This window comes from Heteronotia binoei, chromosome 11, assembly GCF_032191835.1.
Source record: "Heteronotia binoei isolate CCM8104 ecotype False Entrance Well chromosome 11, APGP_CSIRO_Hbin_v1, whole genome shotgun sequence".
Taxonomy (NCBI): domain Eukaryota; kingdom Metazoa; phylum Chordata; class Lepidosauria; order Squamata; family Gekkonidae; genus Heteronotia; species Heteronotia binoei.
In genome coordinates, this window is record NC_083233.1 from 49,374,202 (window position 1) to 49,399,094 (window position 24,893).

A 24,893-nucleotide genomic window follows, 5' to 3' on the forward strand; every position below is an offset into this window, starting at 1 on the left:
TAGTAAATAGTGCTTCCAAAGTATTTACATCCTACTGCATTACCTTAGGAATCTTAACCTTATAAGCTTTATATTAGGTTGACCAGAGGTGAAGAGTTTTTCATAGAAGATTTTAAACTGTGGCATTACATCTCTAGATTTTATAAATCTTTTGTAATATATTTTGCTTTTCTTTCTGTGAAACATATGCTAACTGTTTAGATGGCTTATTCCCGAGTTTCAAGAGGTTTCTGTTTAATTGAATTAATCATATTCTTAAGTTTATAGGCTCTTTTTAATTCTAACTGAGCTTTCAAAAGTTCAGTATTTCTCAGAGTCTGAGTGTCCCCTGCTGATTTATGAATCATTTCTTGAGATATAAGCTTTGCTATTACTCTTAATTCTTGACTTTCTACTTTTCTCTGTAAATTTGCAGCTTTACTTATAAATATACTCCTATTATAGGCTTTGAACATGTCCTATATCACTCACTTTTCCTTTTCCTCCAATATCTGTGGTGATATTGAATAGGAAAAAATTCTCATCTATACTTGATTGCATTAATATTTTTAAAAGCCAGTTTCCCAACTTCCAAGCAATTAGTTTGAATATTTCTCATTCCTTATTCCACTGGTCCAAATCCTAATTGCACACAAGAAACTTTTCATCGTTTAGACTTAAAACAATTGGCACATTAAATTGCATGCTGTTGATATGCATCTCCAGTTCAAAGGATCTTGGCTAGCAAGGCTGAACTATCTCTTCATTACCTGAGACCCTTGAGGGCCACTTCCAGTTGGAACAAACAGTGCAGTGCTAGTTGGACCAGACTGTCACATGAGACACTTCATAGGTTTAAGAGTCACAGATGGCTTTCACAGAGTTTTCCAGGAAGTCAGGTGGATGTTTGGAAGCCTCAGGTGGCTAGATTTCTGCAGAACGTGGTGCTTTATTTTGTTTCTCAAGGTAAGAAATCAGCAGCAGCTACAGCAACAACAGCAGCAGCAACAGCAACAACAGGCAGCTGCTCAGGCCCAGGCTGCTCAGATGGGAGCATCAGGACAGGTAAGTCACACACCCCTGAGCACACAAGCCCAGGCTGGTGGCAAGTTGCATGCCAAGGTAGCATGAAGGAGGTTCCTGGTGGCTTTCAGATGAAGGCTTTGAGCCTTCTTTTCCCCCTGCAGTCCCCTTTGCCTTGTGATGGAGGCAAGATTTTTTGGGGCTTTCTGTGCATGTCTGGGGTGACTAGGTTGGCCTGAATGATGCGGCCATGCACCTAGTAGTGGCTGCCTGTTGGAGCCAGGCTGCTGACGGAACTCCTGGGAATTTTGGGTTGTTTCTGGAGCATTTGAAAAGCTCCCAGTTGTTTTACTTCCTTTTCCTCCAATGCAGACAGTGCAATTTCCCTGCAGGAGTTTTGGACTAGGTACCCCTTTATGTTCTGTCTGCTCTGAGTAATGTGAGTGCTAAGAAGCTGCCTTATTTGGATGGGAAGTAGTTAAGGGGAGGTTCTTGTTTGCGCAAAAGTATGCAGCTCTGGGGCCACATGATGAATTGCTGGAAATCTGATTTGACACTGGAAGAGGATACCATGATGGGAAGGGCAGAGGCCTCAGATCTAAACTTCCAGCTGGTTGACATGGTGGTTTTCCTCCTCCATGAATTGTGAAGTACTTTGTAAATGGTGGTAAAACCATGGCAACCTTTTTGGTGGCACAGTTTGGCCTGAAGTAGCCCATATTCCAGGCAGCAGTTCTTTTCTGTCTCCAACCTGGTCATCTGTGTTAGTCTATTACTGGTGGCAGGCTTCATCTTCTTGGTGTGACATGAATACAGGAAGGGAACATGTTTCCCTATCAGTGTTGTTCTAGAAAAGCTTGTGAGTGATAAACCTGCAATGCAAACATTTTTCCATTTACTCAGACACTTAATGCAACCTGTTCTAAAAAGAGCTTTTTCTTGCTCGATTCCAAAATACTACAAAGCCAGCAGCTGAGCAGACCTTTTCCTGCTGGGAATGCTCTGGATGTTTGTCTCCTGCCAGTAGGGTTTAAGAGAGGACAAGTGTCAAGATATCAGCAAGAGGGAGCCATTAGGCTGGGGTCATGTGAGAAATACATCTCTCTGAAGAGTGGTGAGGAAGGTGAGCGCAGTAGGGATGGGACTCATGAATTCTCAGCTGTGATAGTAGGAAGAGGCGGAAGCAGGGCTGTCTTCTGTTCTTTGCTTGATTCTAGGCCTTTTCAGCCAGATGCAAGGTGTGTCAGCTCTTGCTCGCTTCCCCTTTGTAGACCTCTCTGGCTGGTTTTCATAGCTCCATTCCTAAGGGTCACACTTGCAACCGGCTCAGAAGGAATCCTACAACTACTGATCTTCATCAGTAAGCAGCTGGTGTCGGGCCAAGAGGCATGGCGTACGCTTTCTATCTTGCCGGTAGCTCTGTTCTCAGCCTCTGTCTATGTGCTCTAAAGCTGTGGTTGTAATACTGGTGAGCTGGGAATGACCAACTGAGATTCATCTGCGGAATCAGGTCTGGAGGTTGTCTGTTGCTCTGCACCAGCTGTTGGCTGTGAATCCTAGCAAGGCTTCAGCTCATTTTCCTACTGGTCAGCTTCTGGTAACTCAAGGCTGTCCACACAGGGCTCCTCCTTAGGAGTCCTAGCTCATGCTGGAGTCCTAGCTAAAGGCTGATCCACAATTTGGTACTATGGAAGACACAACTGTTGAGATTCACTTGTGTGTGGACAGTCTCCTTTTCCTTTATAGAACAGCTAGATCTAAGTCCAGTAGCATCTTAGAGACCAACAAGCTTTTCAGGGTATGAGCTTTCAAGAGGCAAAGCTACTTTTGTCAGATACCTTTTCCTTCTGTAGATTCATCTCGAGTTCTACCTTTGGTTCTGCAAATATCTTAAGGCAAGTCTGCTGTTTGGAGGTCAGCCAGTGTAGAGACTGATATGGTACAAGAGACATTTGAAATTGTGGTCCATATTGGGAAGTTCTTGCAATTAAGAGGAGCCCTTCCTTGGTTGGCATTCACAAAGGTTGTGAGAAGGGCTCCAAGCATTACAAAGGGACTGTTGTGCTCATTAGAAAAAAATAGATTTGTTACTTGTGGAAGGTCCTGTTATGCTAATGTAAGGGATTGGGCTTTCAAGCCAGCAGTGGAGATGCAATCCATATCAAAATGGAAGCCCTGGAGAGACGGATCAGTACTTCATGGCTAAACTTCTGGAATTTGGGTTGGTTACTTGCATATTCTTTTTACAAGATATGTAGGTGCAGTAGTAACATTTTTTTTTATAATTGGGCCAGTTCTTAGCTGCTTAGTGGGGAGGGACACATTTTTGAACCTTGAAATTTTAAGTTTTTGTTCTCAGGAAGACACCTTTGTGTGTTTTGTGCTTCTCATTCCACACAAATGGTATCTTCAGAAACTATTATTCACATTGTGCAACACCAGGATGCATCTCCTCCCTGCTGTACTGTGACTGGTGGCTGCTTTCTCCTGAGTAACCAGAATGACTTTTTGCTTTGCAAAAAAAAGTTTCCCCTGCCTTACCTTACAACAATTCAGGGGTCTTTCTGGCAATGGCGCTGGGGGCCTTTGAAAGGCAACCAAGGCATTGTTGACATACAGGCTGGCTGACCTTTCACTTGGATTTCTCACTTGAATTTCCCACCTTGACTCTTGGCTGCCTGCTCTCCAGTTTGGAGACTGTTGGGGCAGATGGGGTGGGGCATGAACACCACCAAACTTTATTAAAGCTCCTGTTGTAACTAAATGTTGTTGTCAATCACTCACTTCTGTGGTGTTTTTACTAGGTAATGGGGCTGTACAGTCCCTATTTTGTTGATCCTTGCAATCCTCCCCTCACAAGAGGAGTTAATGAAATTAATATTTTCATTTTAAATTAATATTTTCTCTCTTTTTTTTTTTTAGTTTTGGGAGTGTGGGGCGAAGGAGCAAGGTGAGGTGTAGACCCCTATCTAGCAAGTTGAGGGATTTGTATCTAACCTGTACAAATTCAACAATTTGCTGGCTACACTGTAAAAAATGTCCAGAGGAAGAATTGCTCTTCCTTGCAAGGAAAGTGGTCTTGAAATTTCTGGGGCTTCTGCCCTGGGGGAGATCCAGGCTGTCCCCCTTATATCTTTCTCTTTCTGCTTGAACAAATATTTCCAGGGCCTTCCGTTCTCAGTGTCTGCCAAGCAGTCTCTCTTGAACCCCTTTCCCATAGACTTCCCCCACCGTAACAGAGTCAGGTAGTGGTTCCACTTGAAAGAGATTTCTTGGCAGGCCTGAGCCAGTGGTGGAAAGAACACTGCTTCCTGCTGCCTTCTGGTACCTATTGCTTCCCTGCTGAGTCATTGTTTCAGAACACGAAAGCACTGAGCAGCAGCTGCTCCATCAAGAACCTGTGTGAGGAGTTGAATGTGCTTCTGGCTCACTTGCTGTTGGAGGAAGGGGCTCCAGCAGGCTGGCTTCCCTTTGGTGTGGTGTGGCAAGAGGCACAGGCCCAAGGTGGTCCACTTGCATTCTGTGCACATGCTGGCAACTGTGTGGCTCTGCCTGGAAGGGCACATGTTCTGCCAGTGGTGCCCCCTCCCCCTTTTCCTTCAAGGCTGTGTTGCTGCTGCACCACATTTTGCTTCTGATGGCACCTCTTGTCCCTGCGATCTGTAACATCATCCATATCTGCTTGGAAGCCAAAGCTGTGTGTGTATTGTGCATTTTGTGGTGACTCTTGCATGTTGAGTGCGTGTGTTAACATGCATGTTGTTTGTTTCTGAAATCCAGTCATTCATATTTCCCTTTTAAAATCCTATTTCAGACCATTCCTCCCTGCCCCAGGCTGGGAGGGGAAATATTGTGCTCTCATAAACTAACAGCTGTGCTGATTTTGATGCTGTTTCTTTAAGTTGTGGCTTTCCTTTTCTCCGTCTTGATGTGTGTTCTAACTTTTTTTTTGTTAGCAACTTCAAGCTCTGTGATTCTCTCCCCAAGACACGTTGCTGTGGCTGCTTCAATCCATTGACATGGAGCACTAAATAAGGGCACCTGTTGTCATTCCCACAAATGGCTGGGCTAGTCTAAGGATTCTGAGGGTCAGAAAGAGACAAGAGGATGGGAGTGGCTCTCAGAAATGTTTGTCCACTTAGTTGGCGGCTCAGCCACTCTTGAGTCCATGTGCCATACTGGGGCCTGCATCTTATATCAGACCACGGTGTATGTGAGTCTGTGTGCAGGGTGAGGGGGGTGTCATTGTCTGTGCTGCACAGCCTTCAAGGAAAAATGGACCCAGCCTGGGACCATGTGATGGGGTGGGGGATGGCACCCACTGAGTAAGCCATGCATCTCACGTTAGCACCCAGTATAGATCTATGGCAGCCAACATTCAAATCTGATCAAATCTTTAGCCTGTTTGTGGTCCAAACCCTTAGCCACTTTAAAACGGGTCCCTTTTTTCCCTTTGGATTATAGCAATCAGTCTACTGGGTATCCTTGGTAGGTAGAGGCCTCGGCTTACAAAACCAAAAAAGGAGTTTCTCCAGAGCAGGTTTATGCCAGAGTTGGTGTCCTGAGACTAGTTCACCTGGTTTTCACCTCCTTGGAGGCTGCATGTGCTTCTCATCCTGCCAGTGTGCTGCATTTCTCGTTTTGCGATTACTTTTGTCTGTCCCTCTGTCCTCCCAAGATGATCACCGCAACTATGGCCCGAGGTGGGATGCAAATAAGACCACGGTTCCCGCCTGCCACCGCAGTATCTGCCACGCCTCCAAGCACCATTCCTTTGGGTGGACAGCAAATGCCTCAGGTATTTACTGAAGCTGACGAACATTGCAGTTGGGGATTGCGCGAGGGTTAGCTGAGGTTGCGCCAGCCATCTGCATTGTCCGAGGGCTGATTTGTAGGTTCTGTTCGACTTCTGATGTGCACATTTAGCAGCTTGTAAGAGTAGCCCAATCATTCAGCTTTGTAATATTTGGGAGGGAGCTCTTGCAATACCCTTAGATCAGCTTCTGGAAACATGGAACTTCAGTCAACAGCCTTCTTGCGGAAGAGATACAGAAGGAGTTCATAGCTCACATGAATGGACTATGTGTTAGCTCCTGACTTTGGTTATTAAAGTGTGCCTAACATGGAAGTGAGCTCTGAGGGAGGGAGCGGCTACAGAGTCACTTGAGAGATGTGTATTCAGTGCCAACAGCTGTTGACACTACCATTAGAAGATGGATTCGTGTCCCTCCCTGAATATTTAAATCTGTGTCCACGTTGCTGTCTCTCTCCCATATGCTATACCTAATTGTGCACTACAGTTGCTTCTCTTTCTCATCCCTCACCTCCAGTCTTTCACCTGAAAAGCTCAATGATGCATCTGCCTGCTTGCTAAGCCCAGCTGCAGCCAAGTCTGTTCTGGTCTAGGCTACTCCAGTGCACAGAGATTCCCTTCTATGTTATCCTTCTTTATCCCTGAAGTGAACCATTGCAGGGCTTTTCAGGTCTGGATCAAGTAGTATATCCTTGTTTCCTTTAGGGTTCTTCTGGTGGGCTCAGGAGGTCCAGTGAGGACCTCAACTATTAAACCTATGGAACAGTTACATACTTCAAAATGCCAGTTCTAAACACAATTGGAACTCACTGTTGTTCATTTTTGTTTTTCTGCTGTACAATCAGAACCAGTCATTCTTGCATTGATATAGATGTTAATATTTGTTACGGATTTTAATATTAAGAATTAGACTGTAAGAGAACTAATTGCCCAAGATCAGTACCCAAAGGGTTCGTGGATTTTCACCCTGGTCTTCCAACACGCATCATATTGACTGCATCATATTGACTGTTTTGGAATTTTCTTTCCAATATGGTACACAGTCTAGTTACATGTTGTTAGGAATTGCATGGAGCACATCATGGGACTTGGATAGTATCAGCCTAAGAAAAGCCAGGACAAGCCCTGCACTGGTTGCATGCCTTACACTGAACCAGACTGCATCATAAGGGGCTTGTAAGCTTTAACCAATATTGTAGAATGGTTTCTGTCCTCTTGAGTGTGAGCTTTTTTTTTAGTTTTATGGCTTTGACCATGCGCTGCACATATGAGGTAGGTGGCTGTTTCAGTTTTTTTCAATGGGAGAACTGAGGCTGAAGTTGGTAATTTCATGAAGGTCATGAATGTGGTTCAACTGACATTGGGAATATAGATCTCTCTTACTAATGAAATGGGATATAGTCACAACTGCAACTGTTAGTCCTAAAGAAAAATGCAAAACCATTTCATTAGATTGGTTTCATTTGGTAAAATGGATCTATAAAAGAAGTTCTTCATCAATTTAAAAGGTAGCAACGTCTGTTTATATATTAGAGAAAGATGGCTGTAGATGTGGAAATAGCTCTCAGGCCATTGCTGAGCTGAGATTGTTCCCAAAATGCAGTTTGCCCACCATTGCATCTACTTGAAACATTGGAAGTAGATGGCCATCATCTAAGAACAGTCTTGTTTTCTCAATGCAGTTGCTGATGTTGGCCTGTTCTGGATCCATGAAAAGATGGATGCACACATCAAGGTTGCTCATGAGCACTTGTGACCCTAGGTTGCACTCCATCAACTGGACATGAAAGAACAACTACTTATTTATGAGAACTGTACTACGACAGCAAAGCCCAGATCTGGTACCCCTGAATTGGCAGAGTTCTATTCTGTAAAAGGGAACTCTAGGCAGTCAAGGTCCAACCTGGGTTGGACAACTGGCCTTCCATCCCACATGACAATTTGACTTGGGAAGTGTGGCACCATCTCAGTAGCTGTGTAACTTGCTGGTGGGCATTTAAATAAAAAGCTGCCAGCATTTGAGTTTTCTATAAGTTGGGAAGAACAGTTTTCCTCAGCTCTTGTAGACTAGGGCAGGGGAGTGCCCTAAACACATTCAAAAGATTTTCTCATTTGTGGGAATAGAGAATATGGGTAGAACTTAATGCAGATGCACTTTCTTTTCTTTTACCAATTAAAGTTTCTGTTTTAATGTAAACATAGTTGGGAAACTCAACCTTTACTGCTAAAGATAGCTTACATTAAAAGGAGTGTTTCAAAATCAGGTGAAACAGGAAAAAGAAAGCTTGGTTAACTTACCATAGTTAAGAGTTTCTTTAAAGACAAGTTTTTATTCTAGCATAAGCTTCATCTTCTAGAGCCCACTTTGTTAGCTGCATGTAGAGGGAGGGCCATTATACTAGATAAAAAATGAAGATTTCTTATTAAACAACAGAGTTAAAGGGCCATGGAATACAGGATGAGATGCTATTTCATGCCCTATGCTAGCGAGATCATTAGGGGCCAACCTATGTATTCTTCCTCCAATGTAATATACATCATCATGTGTCAGCAGTGCCCTTCTGCTCTTTACATATGATAAGACAATTCAGCCCCTATGCAAGGAAATAACATAATCCTATCATTAAGGATGGCAGTATTCAGGAACCAGTGGGAGAGCATTTTGGTCTCCCATGAAACACTGGCACTGATTTAAGAGACATTTTTCATCAAAAACTTTAGAGTGAGATTCCTTGAAAAATGTATTAGATAATGTATCAAATAATTAGTGCACATTAAGAAGTTTGATCTCTCCCAAGCACTTACAAGGATTTGTGATTCCTCAGCCATTACGCATGTTAACTAGCTTAGCAAAAACAGGGAGATTGTCAATTACTGCTATTGTGAATGATCTGTACCTTAACTTTATTATAAAATCTTACATAATTACATCTCATCCTATATTAGCACCATTTTATGGCTCTGACACAGTAAAAAGCTAAAGTAAAAACTAGTTTAAGTGCCACTAAAAGGCAGTTGTTTCTCAGAGTAAGTGAGTCTTTTCCATTTTAGTTCAAGGTCTTGTGACAGTATGATAGCCCCCTTAGTAGACACATGGCCCAACTTGAGAGTGAGGATTAATTGGGCTTTTTCATCTGGGTTTTAGAGAGCTTGTCTGTGGTCTGGGAAGGGTCTCCCACTGAGGAGCTGGAGATCTTGCCTAGTCTGATCTAATGCTAATTTTGTTAGATTTTGCAAACTGCAAACATTGAGGGCAAATGTGTAAAATCTGACAGTACTCCATATTGTCTACCTGTGATCAGGAGCACCCTTGAAGCTACTTCTGTGTACTAGATGCTGAGCAGAACTGGAAGTGCTGGAGACCAAACCTGAGATGTTTAAATGTGCAAAAGATATGCTGTACCTCCCAGAAGATCATCTCGGCCATTTGCTATGAGTGTCCCCATTGAGGAATGTAGTTTTGTTGCATCCGATAAAGAGATTTGGAGGCCAAAATGAGTGTTGCCTTTGCTTTGACATTCTGACTGTTTAGTTGCCTTTCAGATGTTGCATCACTACACACTGATAAACTAAAGGGATCTGCCAGAATATCCACTGTTCTTGAAGCAGCAGCTGGCTGAAGGCCTATTGTTACCCTAATGTAGCCTGTTCGGGAAAGGCTCTCTTGCCAACAGTTATGAGTCCTTTTGTTCCAGGTCAGCCAAAGTAGCATCACCATGATGTCCTCTCCTTCACCAGTCCAGCAAGCTCAGACATCCCAGCCAATGCTTCCCCCACCTCAGCCGCAACCCTCTCCCCAGCCAGGACAGCCGACTTCCCAGCCCAACTCCAATGTCAGGTGAGCTTTGCAGTGGAAGCAAGAGGATACTGGCTCTAGGTGGTCAGGTTTTGACTTAAACGGTAAACAGCAGCCTCTGCTCACTTCAGTGTACAATATTTCCCTCCTCTTTCAGCTCTGGTCCAGCCCCATCTCCCAGCAGTTTCCTCCCCAGTCCATCTCCGCAGCCTTCCCAGAGTCCAGCAGCTGCACGAACACCACAAAACTTCAGCGTTCCTTCTCCGCTCAATACACCAGGTGATTTCTATGGAATTGCAATTAGCAATCCAAGAGCAGGCTCTCTTCTCCCTTCTTTGCCCATGGTGAACTTTTTTCATGAATGTGGTTGAATAAAAGGAACCTTTTTAAAGGGTTGATGGGTAAAGATTATACTTGTACCTGGTAGGTAGATAGTGATGCTTTCTTTCCTGATCTCTTCTGTAATGTACAAACGTGCATTCCAGGATACGCTTACCAAGCAGGAAAATTCCTTTTCTCTGATACTGAAACAATTAGGAATAGAAGAAATTTCCCCTAGACTCCTCCAGCACCTTTCCGCATCCAGCTTGGCCAGCCACATTTGCAAGACTGATGCTTCAGGGGTAGCAACAGGAAAGATGGGAGAGAAGATGTGAATGCTGGAGATTAGTTTTGTCCAGACCATGTATGAAGGGTAGGGGAAGCTCAGGGCAGCCCTTTTTACCTTCTGGCAATCTTAGACTCAACCTGTGATCTCTTTGAAGGCAACCCCAACTCGGTCATGAGCCCAGCCAGTTCCAGCCAGTCAGAGGAGCAGCAGTATCTAGAGAAACTCAAGCAGCTGTCCAAGTATATCGAGCCTCTCCGAAGGATGATCAACAAAATAGATAAGAATGAAGGTATGTGTGGTCCTTCCGGTTGTCTGCTCTTTCTGAATCTGGGATGGGGATGAGACGGGAACCACTTTACTGTCTGGCATGCACATGCTGAGTTGGATCCTTTGAACACTGAAACTCTTCAGCAAGAGGTTGCAGTTTATAGTGGACTGGCTGAAGGTCCTGGGATGTGTGTAGGAATTGCAATGTTGGGGCTGCTGGCAACATGTTCAGCTACACATGGAAGTTGCTAGTAGCCTGCCTTGAAACTCTACCATCGTGGCTACGTGACGAGGAAGTGCCAAATCAACTGTCCTGGGCTTTGAACTGCCAAGTCAAGCATGCTAATTTCTATCAGTTGCCAACGTTCTTAGAAACAGTACCCTTTTAATATGCAGAACGGTTTATAATGACTTAAGGTTACTAAACTGCAATTTGGACAGTTTGTTGGGCCAGGTTGGATTTTGTGCACAAAAGGAGGCCTAAGGCCTACTTCCCCATCATCTTGCTTTCCAAAGGGAGGATGTTGGTGACAGTGGTGCCTTACAGTGGGTGCGAACAGACTAGCAGTATTCTAGTACCATCTGCCTCTGTTTTTGTCAGGAAGGGGCTAGTCTGCTTTTTTGACATGGAAACTTGAGCTTGAGTGAAGAAGTTCAGACATTCTGAATGGGATGGGTATCTTCTAAGCCATTGATCTGCCCCTTCATTGTCCATCAGTGCCTGAATTTGCACCATTGCTGTGTCGGGTGAATCCATACATCCATCTAGCTTTTTCCCTTAAGTAGAGGCTAAACCTGACTAGCTTGCAGTTTCAACTCAGTTATCTTTTTTTCTCCGCTCCTAAAGGTAGCCTATATTTATTGGTGCATATGTGGAATTATAAAGGAAGTTGTGCACATTTTTTAAAAGATCATTTAAAAACACACAAAACCCCTCAAAACAAAACCCAAGTTTGCAGCTCAGCAAGAGGAAAAGGGAACATGCACAAATTTGAAATCTGTGAAATGTTAGCAGCTAGCTTGTGAAGGACAAAATCAAAACATAAAGGAAGCCGAAGTTGCTAACATGGCTGCCCTGATGAGCTGTGCATCACTCTTTCTCGCAGATCGTTTTTACATAGTAACATTTCTGAGTGTCTCTTGCTTTGTTAGACAGGAAGAAGGATCTCAGTAAGATGAAAAGCCTTCTGGATATTCTGACTGATCCTTCCAAACGGTAAGCTTTACTTCCCTTTTACCCTACCCAAAAGTTGGATTCTTTCCTTCCAAACTCATTCCCTTCAGAACCCATAATGAGAAAAATGTGAGGAGTCCTGAGGTAGCCCCATTCATTTGCTGTAGTTCCAGTCAGCAGGATCTATTTCTTGCTTGGCACTAATAAGATGGTGTGAAATGCACCAGAATCAAGCATGCCTTGTGTTTGCTGTTCTGGGATTCCATTTTCACTTGTTGTGTGAGAAAGTTAAGCATAATTGGTTCCTTAGGTGAGTTCCTTGCATTTATTTGAGTTGCTGTGCTGTTTTTCTGGGCTGTTTGTTCTGTGCTTTCATATTCAAGTATGCTGAGCAAGTTAGCAGGATACTGTCGATGCGCGTAGAGACCAAGAGGGTGATTCTTAGCAACGCAAGAATGAAGGCTGTACACAGTAGCTGTAAAACCACTATATACATTTATTTACACCACCTCACTCTCCTGACTGTCAATATGCTCCGCTGCACTCCAACTCCATTAACCCACAATCACCACAGTTGCTCTATACATTTATACATGGGACAGCCAATCAGCAACTTGCTGTGTCATGCTGACTCTGCTGGCTGATGCAATCCTTCTGGCAGCCAGCCACCTGCTGTCATGTAGATCATCTAAGCCTTCAGATCTACTTTCTGTTCTGCAGCACGTGCTATAAGCTGTCTCTTTACACATAATAGTGACACCCCTCCTCAGGTTATAGCTAGTGCTGTCATCCATCCATTACAACATGGCATATACATATTTATCATTTCTCCATCAATATATTGATTACATACATTCCCATATATACATTGGTTATAGTTCAGTATTTCCATTCCTCCTGAACACACACACATTTTTCTCCGCTTGCCAATTAACTTGCAAGCATACCCTTATCAGTTGGCACTCTGCCCAGACTGACCATATCTCCTCAGTTGGCTCTCTGCCCAGACTGAGCACTTGCCTTATCTTTTTGCTGGCTTGTTTCCCAGACTTGTTGAAAACACACAGTACCGTATCTTGTCTGGTATAAGAGTGTATATTCTTTTCCATACACATTTTACAGATTTCAGCCTTTTTCACACATTTACAGTTTTGTAGGATTGTTCACACTCTTCAGTTCAAGTTTACAATAGTTTAGTTACATCTTGTCATACATTTTCAAACAGTAAGTTTGTTTTATTTTATAGCATTGCCTTTACATTCCAGCACTTTATTCATTTGCACATTGCACCCTTTTTAATTTAGTTATTGCTTACAGCCTCTCCTTTCAGGCTTTGCTCATGTGTCTCCTTGCTCTCCAAGAGACATCTCTTCCAACAGCTCCAGCACACTGGGATATGTTTTAGGATGGTCATCGTATACATAAGTATAACCTCCTTCTTCCCTAGTGAAAGAAGTATCCACGTGTACACCTGGTGCACTTACACAGCACCTTGGCTTTCCATCAGGCAAACTATTTCCCTTGCCCAGATAGTTCACATCAGTATCAAAACCATATCTTTTGGGCGGCACACCCTTATTTTCCCTTGCAGAGACTCTCACCGGCTCCCTTTTTACAGCCTCAGAAGTCTCCTGCTGTTTACTGCTGCCTGCTGAACTGCTCATACTGTCTTCCTCCTGCTTCAGTGAGCTTTCTGGCTTTTGCCCCTCCTCACTTGTCAGAGACAGTTGCAGCTCTGTTTCCCTAGGCATTTCATTGGCATGAATCTTTGACCAATTTTCATCCCCGCAGAACAAGGCAGACCTACTCAGCCTAATCAAGTCATTATTGTCCACAAACCTCCAGGACTTCATGCCATTTTGGTACCCTATAAACACAAGCTTTCTGGCTTTGGAACCTCCCTTTCTCCTCTTATCAAGAGGGATGTTCACCCAAGCCTTTGAACCAAATATTCTTAGGTGATCTAGGGATGGCTTTTTCCCATACAGGACCCTGTAGGGTATATCATTTATAGCTTCCGTCCACAAACGGTTGGAAATATAACAGGACGCTTTTAAGGCTTCACCCCAGTATGCCTGCTTTAGGCCACTATCTTCTAACAAAGCATGGCAGATACCCTGGAGTACCGCCCCGTTTTCCCACGGAGAGGAAACATTGGCAACTCTATGCTCTATACCCTCTTGCCTCAAATAGTTGGCAAACTCTTTATTTAGGAACTCACCTCCCTGGTCAGTCTGGATTGAGGCAATTTTAGCATTTAACTGTTTTTGCACTCTCCTAGCCCAGTACTTAAAGGTGGCACAGACATCACTTTTGTGCTTAATAGCATACACCCACGCAAACCTGCTGTGGTCATCGACCAGAATTAACCCAAACCTGTTTTTAGAAACACTGGGTGCATACCGCCCCACCAGGTCGGCGTGTATTAATTGGAGTGGTCTCTCCGACACACGTTCACTCCGTTTGGTCGATGGAACTGCCCTTGATTTGGCTTCTTTACAAACATTGCAATCTAGGAAGGCATTGCATTTGTCAACCTTCACTCCCTCTAATACCTCCGGAGTTTTATTTATTGTGTGGTAGCTGGCGTGACCCAGCCTTCTATGCAGCCTATGAATGCACCTGCTGTGTGGCTGTCTATTCCACACAGTATGTGCCTTCCCCACATTTTGCATAAGCTCATACACATTGGCTTTTAGAGTGCCTTTAGCCAGCTGTTTACCCTGCTTCAAAATTGCACAGCCCTGCGTATCAAATATTACGGTAAACCCAGCTCTTGCCAGAATGGAGACACTTAACAAGTTAGTTTCTAACTCTGGCACACATAACACATTCTCAAACCTGTGATTAAGTCCAGGAAAATAGACCGCGCCTTGGCAAAGCACGCTAGCTTGTCTCCCATCAGCTAAGCTCAGCTGGCCTGCAGTCTTGCAGCTCTTCTTGCTGGCAGCAGAATATCTGAGTAGCCCCAGAATCTACAACCCAGGGCAGACTCTGCAGTCCCGGACCAGTTCTTACCAGAGTCACCTGGGGAGTCCTTGAAGACTGCTGCCGGCTCTTTCTCTGCTGCTGTGGACAAAATCTCTTCAAATGTCCAAGTTGATTACACAGATAACAACGCCTCCTCCGCACCTGCAAGGCTTTTTCTTCCTCCTCGGCTTGCCAGCTGGAACCAGCCCCAACAGACCTCGGCTTATCTTCTTCCTTGGCTCGAGTCTGCTCTCTCTTGCTTTCCAGCTGCCTCTGCTCTTCAGCCAGGAGTTTGCCGGTCACATAAGGCAAAGTTAGCTTGTCAGCATCTTGCCCTTCAAATGCTAACACCAGCATGTCATATCTCTCGTCCAGAGAGCTCAATATGATGTACACCTTATCTTCGTCAGCCACAGCTTTCCCTCTTGCTTCTAGGTCTTGGAAACAATTAGACATACCGTCGAGGTGGTCCCTCATCGACTCCCCGGCCAGCATACGTTTCCTGTAGAGCCTCCTCCATAGGGATATCAGCGTACCGGCTGACTTTTGTACATACACAGCCTTGAGAGCTTCTCAAGCCTTCTTTGCTGTCTGGTGCCCACGGACATGCACCAGCTGGTCGTCTGCAACACTTAGAATGATTGTGGCTAGAGCTTTTTGATCCTGAACGGCCTCTGCCGCCGTGGGATTAGCTGGAGGAGCTGACACACAGTCCCAAAGCCCCTCTTTCTTCAGGAAATGCTCTAACCTCAGCGACCAGGTGTTGTAGTTGGTAGTGGTGAGCTTCTCCACCAGCACAGTAGCTGCTGCTGTAGCCATCCTGCTCAGACTCCTTTCAGCCACTGCTGGTCTCACCTCCTGGGCAGCCTCTGGAGCAAGTCAGCGTCCTTTCTTTACCACATCTCTCAGGTCTTCCAGCTTCTAGGCGCAGCGGAAGCGTGCTGGGCCCATAACCCTGTCGATGCGCGTAGAGACCAAGAGGGTGATTCTTAGCAACGCAAGAATGAAGGCTGTACACAGTAGCTGTAAAACCACTATATACATTTATTTACAATACCACTCACTCTCCTGACTGTCAATATGCTCCGCTGCACTCCAACTCCATTAACCCACAATCACCACAGTTGCTCTATACATTTATACATGGGACAGCCAATCAGCAACTTGCTGTGTCATGCTGACTCTGCTGGCTGATGCAATCCTTCTGGCAGCCAGCCACCTGCTGTCATGTAGATCATCTAAGCCTTCAGATCTACTTTCTGTTCTGCAGCACGTGCTATAAGCTGTCTCTTTACACATAATAGTGACAGATACATGGTGTTCAGAGCTTCAAGAAATGGCTTCCTGTCCTCATCAGCCCTCCCTGAGCAGCTCCAAGGGGATGAGAGGGAGTTTGCTGGGCAAGAGCTGCCAGTGGTTACTGTACCTGTCCTTGGGCAGCCAATTGATCCATGTGTTACTAGACTGCATATTTGCTTTAGTCACATATCTGAATGGCAGAATGGCTTTCCCTTACACCTAACCACAAGCTTTAAGAACGTCATCCTCCTTTCCTCACAGCTGTCCTCTGAAGACTTTGCAAAAATGTGAAATTGCTCTGGAGAAGCTCAAGAATGACATGGCTGTGGTAAGCAGTGTGAGGGTGGCTGTGGGTAGGAGACAGGGATAGAGACAGACTGATGCCATTGTTTCTCTCCCCCACCAGTTAAGCTCCTGTTATATTACAGAAATCAAGAATAGCACTGGCTTTTCCCTTTGGCATCAGGTTTACTACTTTGCCAGCATGCCCAGGGGTTTTCCTTTTCTGAGGGTTTTATCTGAGTCCATGGTTATGTGGATGTGTTTGGGTGCCGATGGTTGGGTGAGCGGGAGTTGTCCATCAGTGAAACCTAAAGACCCTCAAAAGTGGAAGCCTGTTTAGAGTTATCAAGCCACAAGGCCAAGCAGAATAAAGCTAGAGAAAAGAAGGGATTATGGGGCAGGAAGCCAGCCCATCTACAATAATGCAGTTTCTGCTGTCTGATTCATTCTCTTCATTCATTCAGCTTATATCCCGCCCTCCCTGCCCTTATCAACCAAATTTGGCATGGACGAAGGGTGTGTGCTTGGGGGTGCATAGTGGTACTTTGGATCTCTGCGGGAATTTGCCTGAGCTTAGTGAAGCAAAATGGATGAATTCTGTGAGCCAGCACTTTTCAATGTAGGATTGGATGTATACTTTTAAAAATGCAGTAATGTCCAGTGATATTGATAGGATTGCATCCTCCTAAATAATGTTCACCATGTCTCTCAGCCCACCCCCCCACCCCCTACAGTGCCTCCCACCAAACAGCAGTACCTGTGCCAACCTTTGCTCGATGCAGTCCTGGCAAATATCCGCTCCCCTGTATTCAATCATTCCCTCTACCGGACCTTCATGCCAGCTATGACAGCTATCCATGGTCCACCTATCACGTATGTATCATGATTGCTCTTTCTGTCCCGTTGGGGTTTTTTAACTTGATATCACTGTTTAGGATGACACAGTAGGCCTGTAAGTTTGCTTTTATGTTCTTGCGTAAATCTGTAGACCTGCAGGTTTTCACTGTTCCAGTTAATTTAGTTTTCAGCCATAAAGGATAACTTACAAGTAAATGGCTTTATACCCATAATAAATCCAAGAACAAATGAAACAGAGTTTGCAGCAATTGTTCTTTGGGATGCTCAGAGGTGTCTTACATTGTGCCTTTAGACAACATGAACACTTCAGAGAGGTCAGAGAGAGCAGAGCAACTCCGAGATAAGCTGAGACAGCTGGGGAAGTTGCTGAGAATTTCTGAGTTTGTGTGACTACTGAAAATTCTGAGTTGTGGTTGCTGGGGAACTGCTGTTTGTTTGGTTGAGTGGGCTGAAGGTGAACGTGATTGAAGGTGATTGGTGCTGATTGATTAGGAGTGGCTGTGTTCCCCACCTTCTTTGCATTGTTAAGCTGCGCCTTGCCAGAGAGCTAAAGGGCCCTTGGCCTGTGGCTCTTAGCCTGGGGGCTCTGTAAGGACCAAGAACCCAGATTCCTAATTTCCTTGTGCTCCCAATAAGGTAAGTTGACCCTCCAGAAGGGGAGCCACATAAAGAAACAGGATTTAAAGGGGACTGTATCTTTTTGAAAAAAGCTATCATGAAGGTAGAATGCCAGCAGGGGGGCGGGGCCTTTCTAGTGTTTTGCACTGAGTGTCACATATATTACTATCTGCCCACAGGACAGAAGTCTTGAGCGTGTGCTTGATGCAAGAGCTCCTGGTCCTCGGGGAACGAGTTCGTACCCTTGAGGCCAAGGTGACTGACCTGGAGAAGCAGAGGCACTCGGGGAAGACTCTCGGGGGAGTACTATATGAACCCTGCTCTGAACGTGGCAGCCCTGTTGCTGCCAGGGAGCATGAGGGTCGAGAGGAAACAGGGCACTGTGCTCAGGATAAAGGGAATGCGCCCTCAGAAGGGACCTCTTCTTCAGTTGGTGAGCAGGAATCCTTTCGCGCCAAGGAACCATCCCTGGGTGGGGAGAGAGGAGGGGTCTTGGTAGTTGGTGATTCGATCCTTAGGCAAGTAGACAGCTGGGTGGCAAAACCGCATTGACCGTATGGTGACTTGCCTGCCTGGTGCGAAGGTAGCGGACATTACACGTGTAGTAGGTAGGCTGATGGACAGTGCTGGGGAGGAGCTAGTGGTCCTGGTGCATGTTGGCACCAACGATGTGGGGAAATGCAGTCGTGAGGTCCTGGAGGAAAAATTTAGGCTACTAGGCGGGAGACATTAGGCCAGGACCTCCAAGGTAGCCTTCTCAGAAGTGCTACCTGTTCCACGTGCAGGGCAGGAGAGACAGGCACAAATTAGAAGTCTCAATGTGTGGATGAGACGATTTTGTAAGGAGGAAGGGTTTAAGTTTGTTAGGCACTGGGATGCTTTCTGGAACAAGCGGGAGCTGTACAAAAGAGATGGTCTCCACTTGTCCCCAGATGGAACCAGGCTGCTGGCGCTTAAAATCAAAAAGGTGGCAGAGCAGTTTTTAAACTAAATCTTGGGGGAAAGCCGACAGGAGATGAAATGTCTCTGGTTCAGGAGGACTCATCTCAAAGAGATGAAGGGTTAGCTGTTATTTTTCTACTGAGTAATGGATCAGAGTTGTCCACTGAGATGGTGACAAACAGTATGGACTGTCTGCCAAAGTCTCGAGGCGGCAGGAGGAAGGTTGCGGGCGTAGCTTGCCTGGGAAATTATAGATGTTTGTATGCAAATGCAAGAAGTGTTCAAAGTAAAATTGGTGAGTTGGAATGTTTAGTGTTGAGGGAAAACATAGACATTGTGGGAATTTCAGAAACGTGGTGGAATGAGGAGAATCAGTGGTGATTCCTGGATATAAGTTATATTGGAAGGATAGGGAGGGAAGGGTTGGAGGTGGGGTGGCTCTGTATGTCAGAGAGGGTATACAGTCCAGTAAGACTGAGGTCAGAGAATTAGATTCCCTTCTAGAAATGCTTTGGGTTGAAATAGAGGGCCCAAAAGGAAATTTAATTGGGAGTTTGTTATCGCCCACCAAATCAAAAGATAGAGGACGATTATAATATGATGGAAGGATTAAAGATAGCGGCTAAATGTAAAAACTGTGTCATAATAGGTGATTTTAACTACCCGTAGAGATTGGGTCAATATGTGTTCTGGTCGAGAGAAAGAGATTGAGTTTCTTGATACTCTCAATGACTGTGCTATGGAGCAGATGGTCTCAGAACCTACCAGGGGTGGGGCGATCCTGGATTTGGTCCTAAGTAATGCCCAAGACTTGGTGAGAGATGTAAAAGTAATTGCACCGCTTGGGAGCAGAGACCATAACGTTATTGATTTCACCATTTGTATAAATAGGGAGTTGCCCCAAAAGACCGGCACAACCACGTTTAACTTTAAAAGGGGTAAATTCTCTGAGATGAGGAGGCATGTGAAGAGAAAAAAATGAAAGGAAAGGTAAATATAGTCAAAACCCTTGGGGAAGCTTGGAGGCTGTTTAAAACTACAATCCTAGAAGCTCAGATAAAATATATACCACAAGTTAGGAAAGGCACAAACAGGTATAAGAAAAGGCCTGCATGGTTAACAAACAAAGTAATGGAAGCTGTAAAAGGTAAGAAGCACTCATTTAAGCAGTGGAAAGCTAGTCCAAGTGAGATTAATAAAAGGGAACACAGGCTGTGGCAAATCAAATGCAAGACTGTGATCAGGCAGGCAAAAAGGGACTATGAGGAACATATTGCAAAAAACATAAAGACCAACAATAAAAATTTCTTCAAATACATTAGAAGCAGGAAACCAGCCAGGGAGGCAGTGGAGCCCTTGGATGACCAAGGGGTAAAAGGATTACTGAAGGACGATAGGGAAATGGCTGAGAAGCTGAATGCATTTTTTGCCTCCGTCTTCACTGTGGAAGACAAGAAGTGTTTGCCCACTCCAGAACCACTAATTGTGGAAGGGGTGTTGAAAGACCTGAGTCAGATTGAGGTGACAAGAGAGGAGGTCCTACAACTGATAGACAAATTAAAAACTAATAAGTCACCAGGTCCGGATGGCATACATCCAAGAGTTCTGAAAGAACTCAAAGTTGAACTTGTGGATCTCCTGACAAAAACCTGTAATCTTTCATTGAAATCTGCCTCTGTTCCTGAGGACTGGAAGGTAGCAAATGTCACCCCCATCCTTAAAAAGGGTTCCAGAGGAGATCCAGGAAATTACAGGCCAGTCAGTCTGACTTCAATACCAGGAAAGTTGGTAGAAACCATTATCAAGGACAGAATGAGTAGGCACATTGATGATCATGGGTTATTGAGGAAGACTCAGCATGGGTTCTGTAAGGGAAGATCTTGCCTCACTAACCTGTTGCATTTCTTTGAGGGGGTGAACAAACATGTGGACAAAGGAGACCCAATAGATGTTGTTTACCTTGACTTCCAGAAACCTTTTGATAAAGTTCCTCATCAAAGGCTCCTTAGAAAGCTCGAGAGTCATGGAGTAAAAGGACAGGTCCTCTTGTGGATCAAAAACTGGCTAATTAATAGGAAGCAGAGAGTGAGTATAAATGGGCAGTCTTCGCAGTGGAGGATGGTAAGCAGTGGGATGCCGTAGGGCTCAGTACTGGGTCCCATGCTCTTTAACTTGTTCATAAATGATTTGGAGTTGGGAGTGAGCAGTGAAGTGGCCAAGTTTGCAGATGACACTAAATTGTTCAGGGTGGTGAGAACCAGAGAGGATTGTGAGGTACTCCAAAGGGATCTTTTGAGGCTGGGTGAGTGGGCGTCAACGTGGCAGATGAGGTTCACTGTGGCCAAGTGCAAAGTAATGCACATTGGGGCCAAGAATCCCAGCTGCAAATACAAGTTGATGGGATGTGAACTGGCAGAGACTGACCAAGAGAGAGATCTTGGGGTCGTGGTAGATAACTCACAAAATGTCAAGACAGTGTGCGACTGCGATAAAAAAGGCCAACGCCATGCTGGGAATTATTAGGAAGGGAATTGAAAACAAATCAGTCAGTATCATAATGTCCCTGTATAAATCGATGGTGCGGTCTCATTTGGAGTACTGTGTGCAATTCTGGTCACCGCACCTCAAAAAGGATATTATAGCATTGGAAAAAGTGCAGAAAAGGGCAACTAGAATGATTAAAGGTTTGGAACACTTTCCCTATGAAGAAAGGTTAAAACGCTTGGAGCTCTTTAGCTTGGAGAAACGTCGACTGCGGGGTGACATGATGGAGGTTTACAAGATTATGCATGGGATGGAGAAAGTAGAGAAAGAAGTACTTTTCTCACAATACAAGAACTCGTGGGTATTCGATGAAATTGCTGAGTAGTCAGGTTAAAACAGATAAAAGGAAGTACTTCACCCAAAGGATGATTAACATGTGGAATTCACTGCCACAGGAGGTGGTGGCAGCTACAAGCATAGACAGCTTCAAAAGAGGGTTAGATAAAAATATGGAGCAGAGGTCCATCAGTGGGTATTAGCCACAGTGTGTATATATGTGTGTGTGTATGTGTATATATATATATATATATAAAAAAATTTGGCCTGTGTGACACAGAGTGTTGGACTGGATGGGCCATTGGCCTGATCCAGCATGGCTTCTTTTATGTTCTTATGAACTGAAAGGTTTAGTTAGACAAGTCATATGTTGGCCTTTGTAATAGCTTCTGTATAAACTGGCCACAGTCTGTAATCTCTGAATTTTTCAGATCTGGAATTTAGTAAAATTGGGGGGTTTTGTGAAGCTCCGGGTAAGAAGCTTCTGAAACATAATTCCCCCTTCCCCCCCCCAAAAAAAGTCAATTTAGATAGAACAGAATGTCTGTGCTTATATAGGATTGATTTCTGTGGAGTATGCCAGTGTTCTGTGTATCAGTTTAATGTTGTGTTTAGTCAGATGTAGAGGGATCAGATTACTTTTAAGTAAAAGTTTTAATTAATACATAGACTGTTTATTGGCTGGAAAATACAGTTTGAATCTGGAATAGACAAACAAACTTCAATGTCATCCTTGGAGAGGGAGGGCTGTGCCCTGCGAACATTAAACATTGTAAAGGGGCATTCAGTTATCAAGCAGTACTGCAAATTAGTGGTTAATGCATTGTTTTAATTCAGTTAGAGATTTTAATCTCCATGTGGCTGTTCAAAGTAATGTCCCTCCAAGGAGGGCCCCAGCAACCACCATAGTCCTTCTCTACAGCTGTTGAGATATTCAGTCTGAAGATGAATCTTTTGGATTGGGAAATATAATTGTTTGTGGCTGGTACAGATTTCCTGGTCTTGCAAAGGTGATGTAATCAAATATCTGCTAGTGTCTAAAGTTCCACAAGTCACACTTTATTGCACTAGACCAACTTAGCCATCCTCTATTTTGCTTTGGCTGTTCCAAAGTTATATGGCATTTGTTTTGCTGCTCTTGTTAGACCTTTGTCAACAGATGTCTTGTATCTTTTTGCAAATAAACTACTTAGCCTGTATTTCCACTGATATTTCTTTCTGGTGTGTGTTTGCGCTTCCCAGGGCTCCAATAACTTCCCCTCGGAAGCGAAAGTACGAAGAGGATGAAAGACAAACTATACCGAATGTATTACAAGGAGAGGTTGCTAGACTGAACCCCAAGTTCTTGGTAAATCTGGACCCCTCCCACTGCAGCAATAATGGCACAGTCCACCTCATATGCAAGTTAGGTAAGCAACAAGGAAGGACTGTTCTGGGTTTATAGGAGAGGGAGCATCTGCACTGTCAGAAATCCCACACCACCTGCAACTGCAGCAGATTGTTTGGTACAGGCTAAACATTTGTCCTTAATTAAAGCTGAGAGATTATAACAGGATGTATAATACTTCAGTCAGCTGTTGGTTGCAGTCTTTGTGCCCCACATTACAGAGGTTAAATTATGTTGCCTGAAAAGCAGCTTTCAGGTGTGTTTAAAAAGATTTTCCTAAGTAATGCCAAATGTCTTTGATTCCAGATGATAAGAACCTTCCAAATGTTCCACCACTGCAGCTCAGTGTCCCAGCTGATTATCCAGATCAGAGCCCCCTATGGATTGATAACCATCAACAATATGGTATGAAAAGAGGAGGGTAGATATGGCATGTTGGGTGGGTGGTTATGGCATCTATATTAATTAGCATAACCTCTTGGTGGAATGGATTGGGGGCTGTCCCACTATTTTCTGAGCCCAACATTAAGAAATAAGGAGGGCAGTTTGAGCTTCTTGGAACTGTGGAAAGATGAGAGACTAAGGAGTAGAATGCTTAGAATATTCTCTCTTCCAGATTTCAAAGCTGTAAAAAACCCTGGCAATATATGTTTAGGCCTTCAAAGTTAAGATTGCCTAAATCTTAAGGGAGTTGTTTCTGAATTGCAGGCTCTGCATTCCAGTACTTCCCGCTGGTTTTATAAGATGGCGGTGGCTGTGCAGAGTCCTAGACTCTGACAATAAATCTGTGAAGAAAGATCAGCCAAGAGCTGAAATCCTACTTCACCCATGCTTTGGACAAGGCACTGCCTTTTTGAACTAGGAGCTGCAGCAGAGATTGGCTGCCTCCACATCTAGTTTTATGGTCTTTCTCCCCACACAACCATTACTATCCAGAGTCTTGAGAATAGACATGCATGCTGTTCACAGCCATGTTACTGAATTTTTTTTTCAAGCTTGGCCTATCTTGCTTTTTCCCCCCAGAAGCAAACCCCTTCTTGCAATCAGTGCATCGCTACATGATGTCCAAATTGCTGCAGCTTCCTGACAAACACTCGGTCACAGCGCTCCTCAACACCTGGGCACAGAGTATCCGCCAAGCCTGCCTGTCCGCTGCCTAACATCATGTCCCCTTGCTGGACCACAACTGGAAGAACCACAGAAGCAGAAGCCTTAACTCATATTTGTTTGCTAGGAGCCAGGCTTCATAAAGAGGGTCTGGTGTTAGGTTTAGCTCTTGTGTTCTTTGCCAGTGGCTGGATGCATATGATGGATTTGTCAAGGGTATCAAGATGGAGATGTCAGCAGATTTTCTTTTTTAAAAAACCCATCTTCTTAGAGAAGAATTTGTGTAGACTTCTGTCACGGAGTCTTACTGCTATAGGAAAAGGACAGTGTCCTTCAGGCTTCGTCCAGTGCCAGATGTTATGTTACACGTATCCTCACCTGAGGTTGCCTACAGAGGGGCAAAACCATTGAGCTGGTGCTGTTCAAACAGATGATTGATGAAGCAGGTAAGCCTTCCCTGTTCTCCCATGCAGCTCAGGTTATGGTTGAAAGTGTTACTGGTTCACCTTAGGTTCAGCATGGCAGTAACTGACTTGCGTTGTGGGTGCTTAGGGTGAGAGAAGCAGCTTCACTGAGCACTGGGTTTGCATTCTCCTGCCTGTTGCTAGTCTTTGTGGAATTTCATTCTTAGAAGTATTCCTGTTTCCATGTGCTTCTGCCATTACCACTGCAGAAGTCTCTGCAAACTGACTGATTCTCATCAAAACCAGGAGCGGCTTGCTGTGTCAATTTGAGGACATTTTATAAATTATACTTAGTAGACACTGATTATAATAGAAATATCAATATTGCATACCTTGAACAACAGTTTTTGTTTTACTGTAATAAATGTATTATCCCCATGTTGAACAGCCATTTTTCTATTGCTAACCCACCACTGTGAGTTTTATAACAGCCTGAGATGCTCATAATTGCCTTTACCAAAACCAGTTCCCAGCCCAGTGGTCT

General features: G+C 44.4%; 1 protein-coding gene across 1 annotated transcript in view; it reads left to right on the forward strand.

Annotated features, from left to right (window-relative positions):
- The window catches only part of MED15 (mediator complex subunit 15), a 48,106-nt gene extending 23,312 nt beyond the window's left edge, over positions 1-24,794 (forward strand). The window contains exons 8-19 of the mRNA XM_060249140.1: positions 871-1,044; positions 5,681-5,800; positions 5,998-6,087; positions 9,511-9,653; positions 9,769-9,890; positions 10,376-10,510; positions 11,641-11,704; positions 16,193-16,259; positions 16,926-17,086; positions 22,694-22,860; positions 23,145-23,243; positions 23,862-24,794. Coding sequence (XP_060105123.1) covers positions 871-1,044; positions 5,681-5,800; positions 5,998-6,087; positions 9,511-9,653; positions 9,769-9,890; positions 10,376-10,510; positions 11,641-11,704; positions 16,193-16,259; positions 16,926-17,086; positions 22,694-22,860; positions 23,145-23,243; positions 23,862-23,998 — 1,479 coding nt within the window. The 3' untranslated portion in view covers positions 23,999-24,794. The remainder of the gene's footprint in view (positions 1-870; positions 1,045-5,680; positions 5,801-5,997; positions 6,088-9,510; positions 9,654-9,768; positions 9,891-10,375; positions 10,511-11,640; positions 11,705-16,192; positions 16,260-16,925; positions 17,087-22,693; positions 22,861-23,144; positions 23,244-23,861) is intronic.
- Positions 24,795-24,893: the final 99 nt, after the last annotated feature.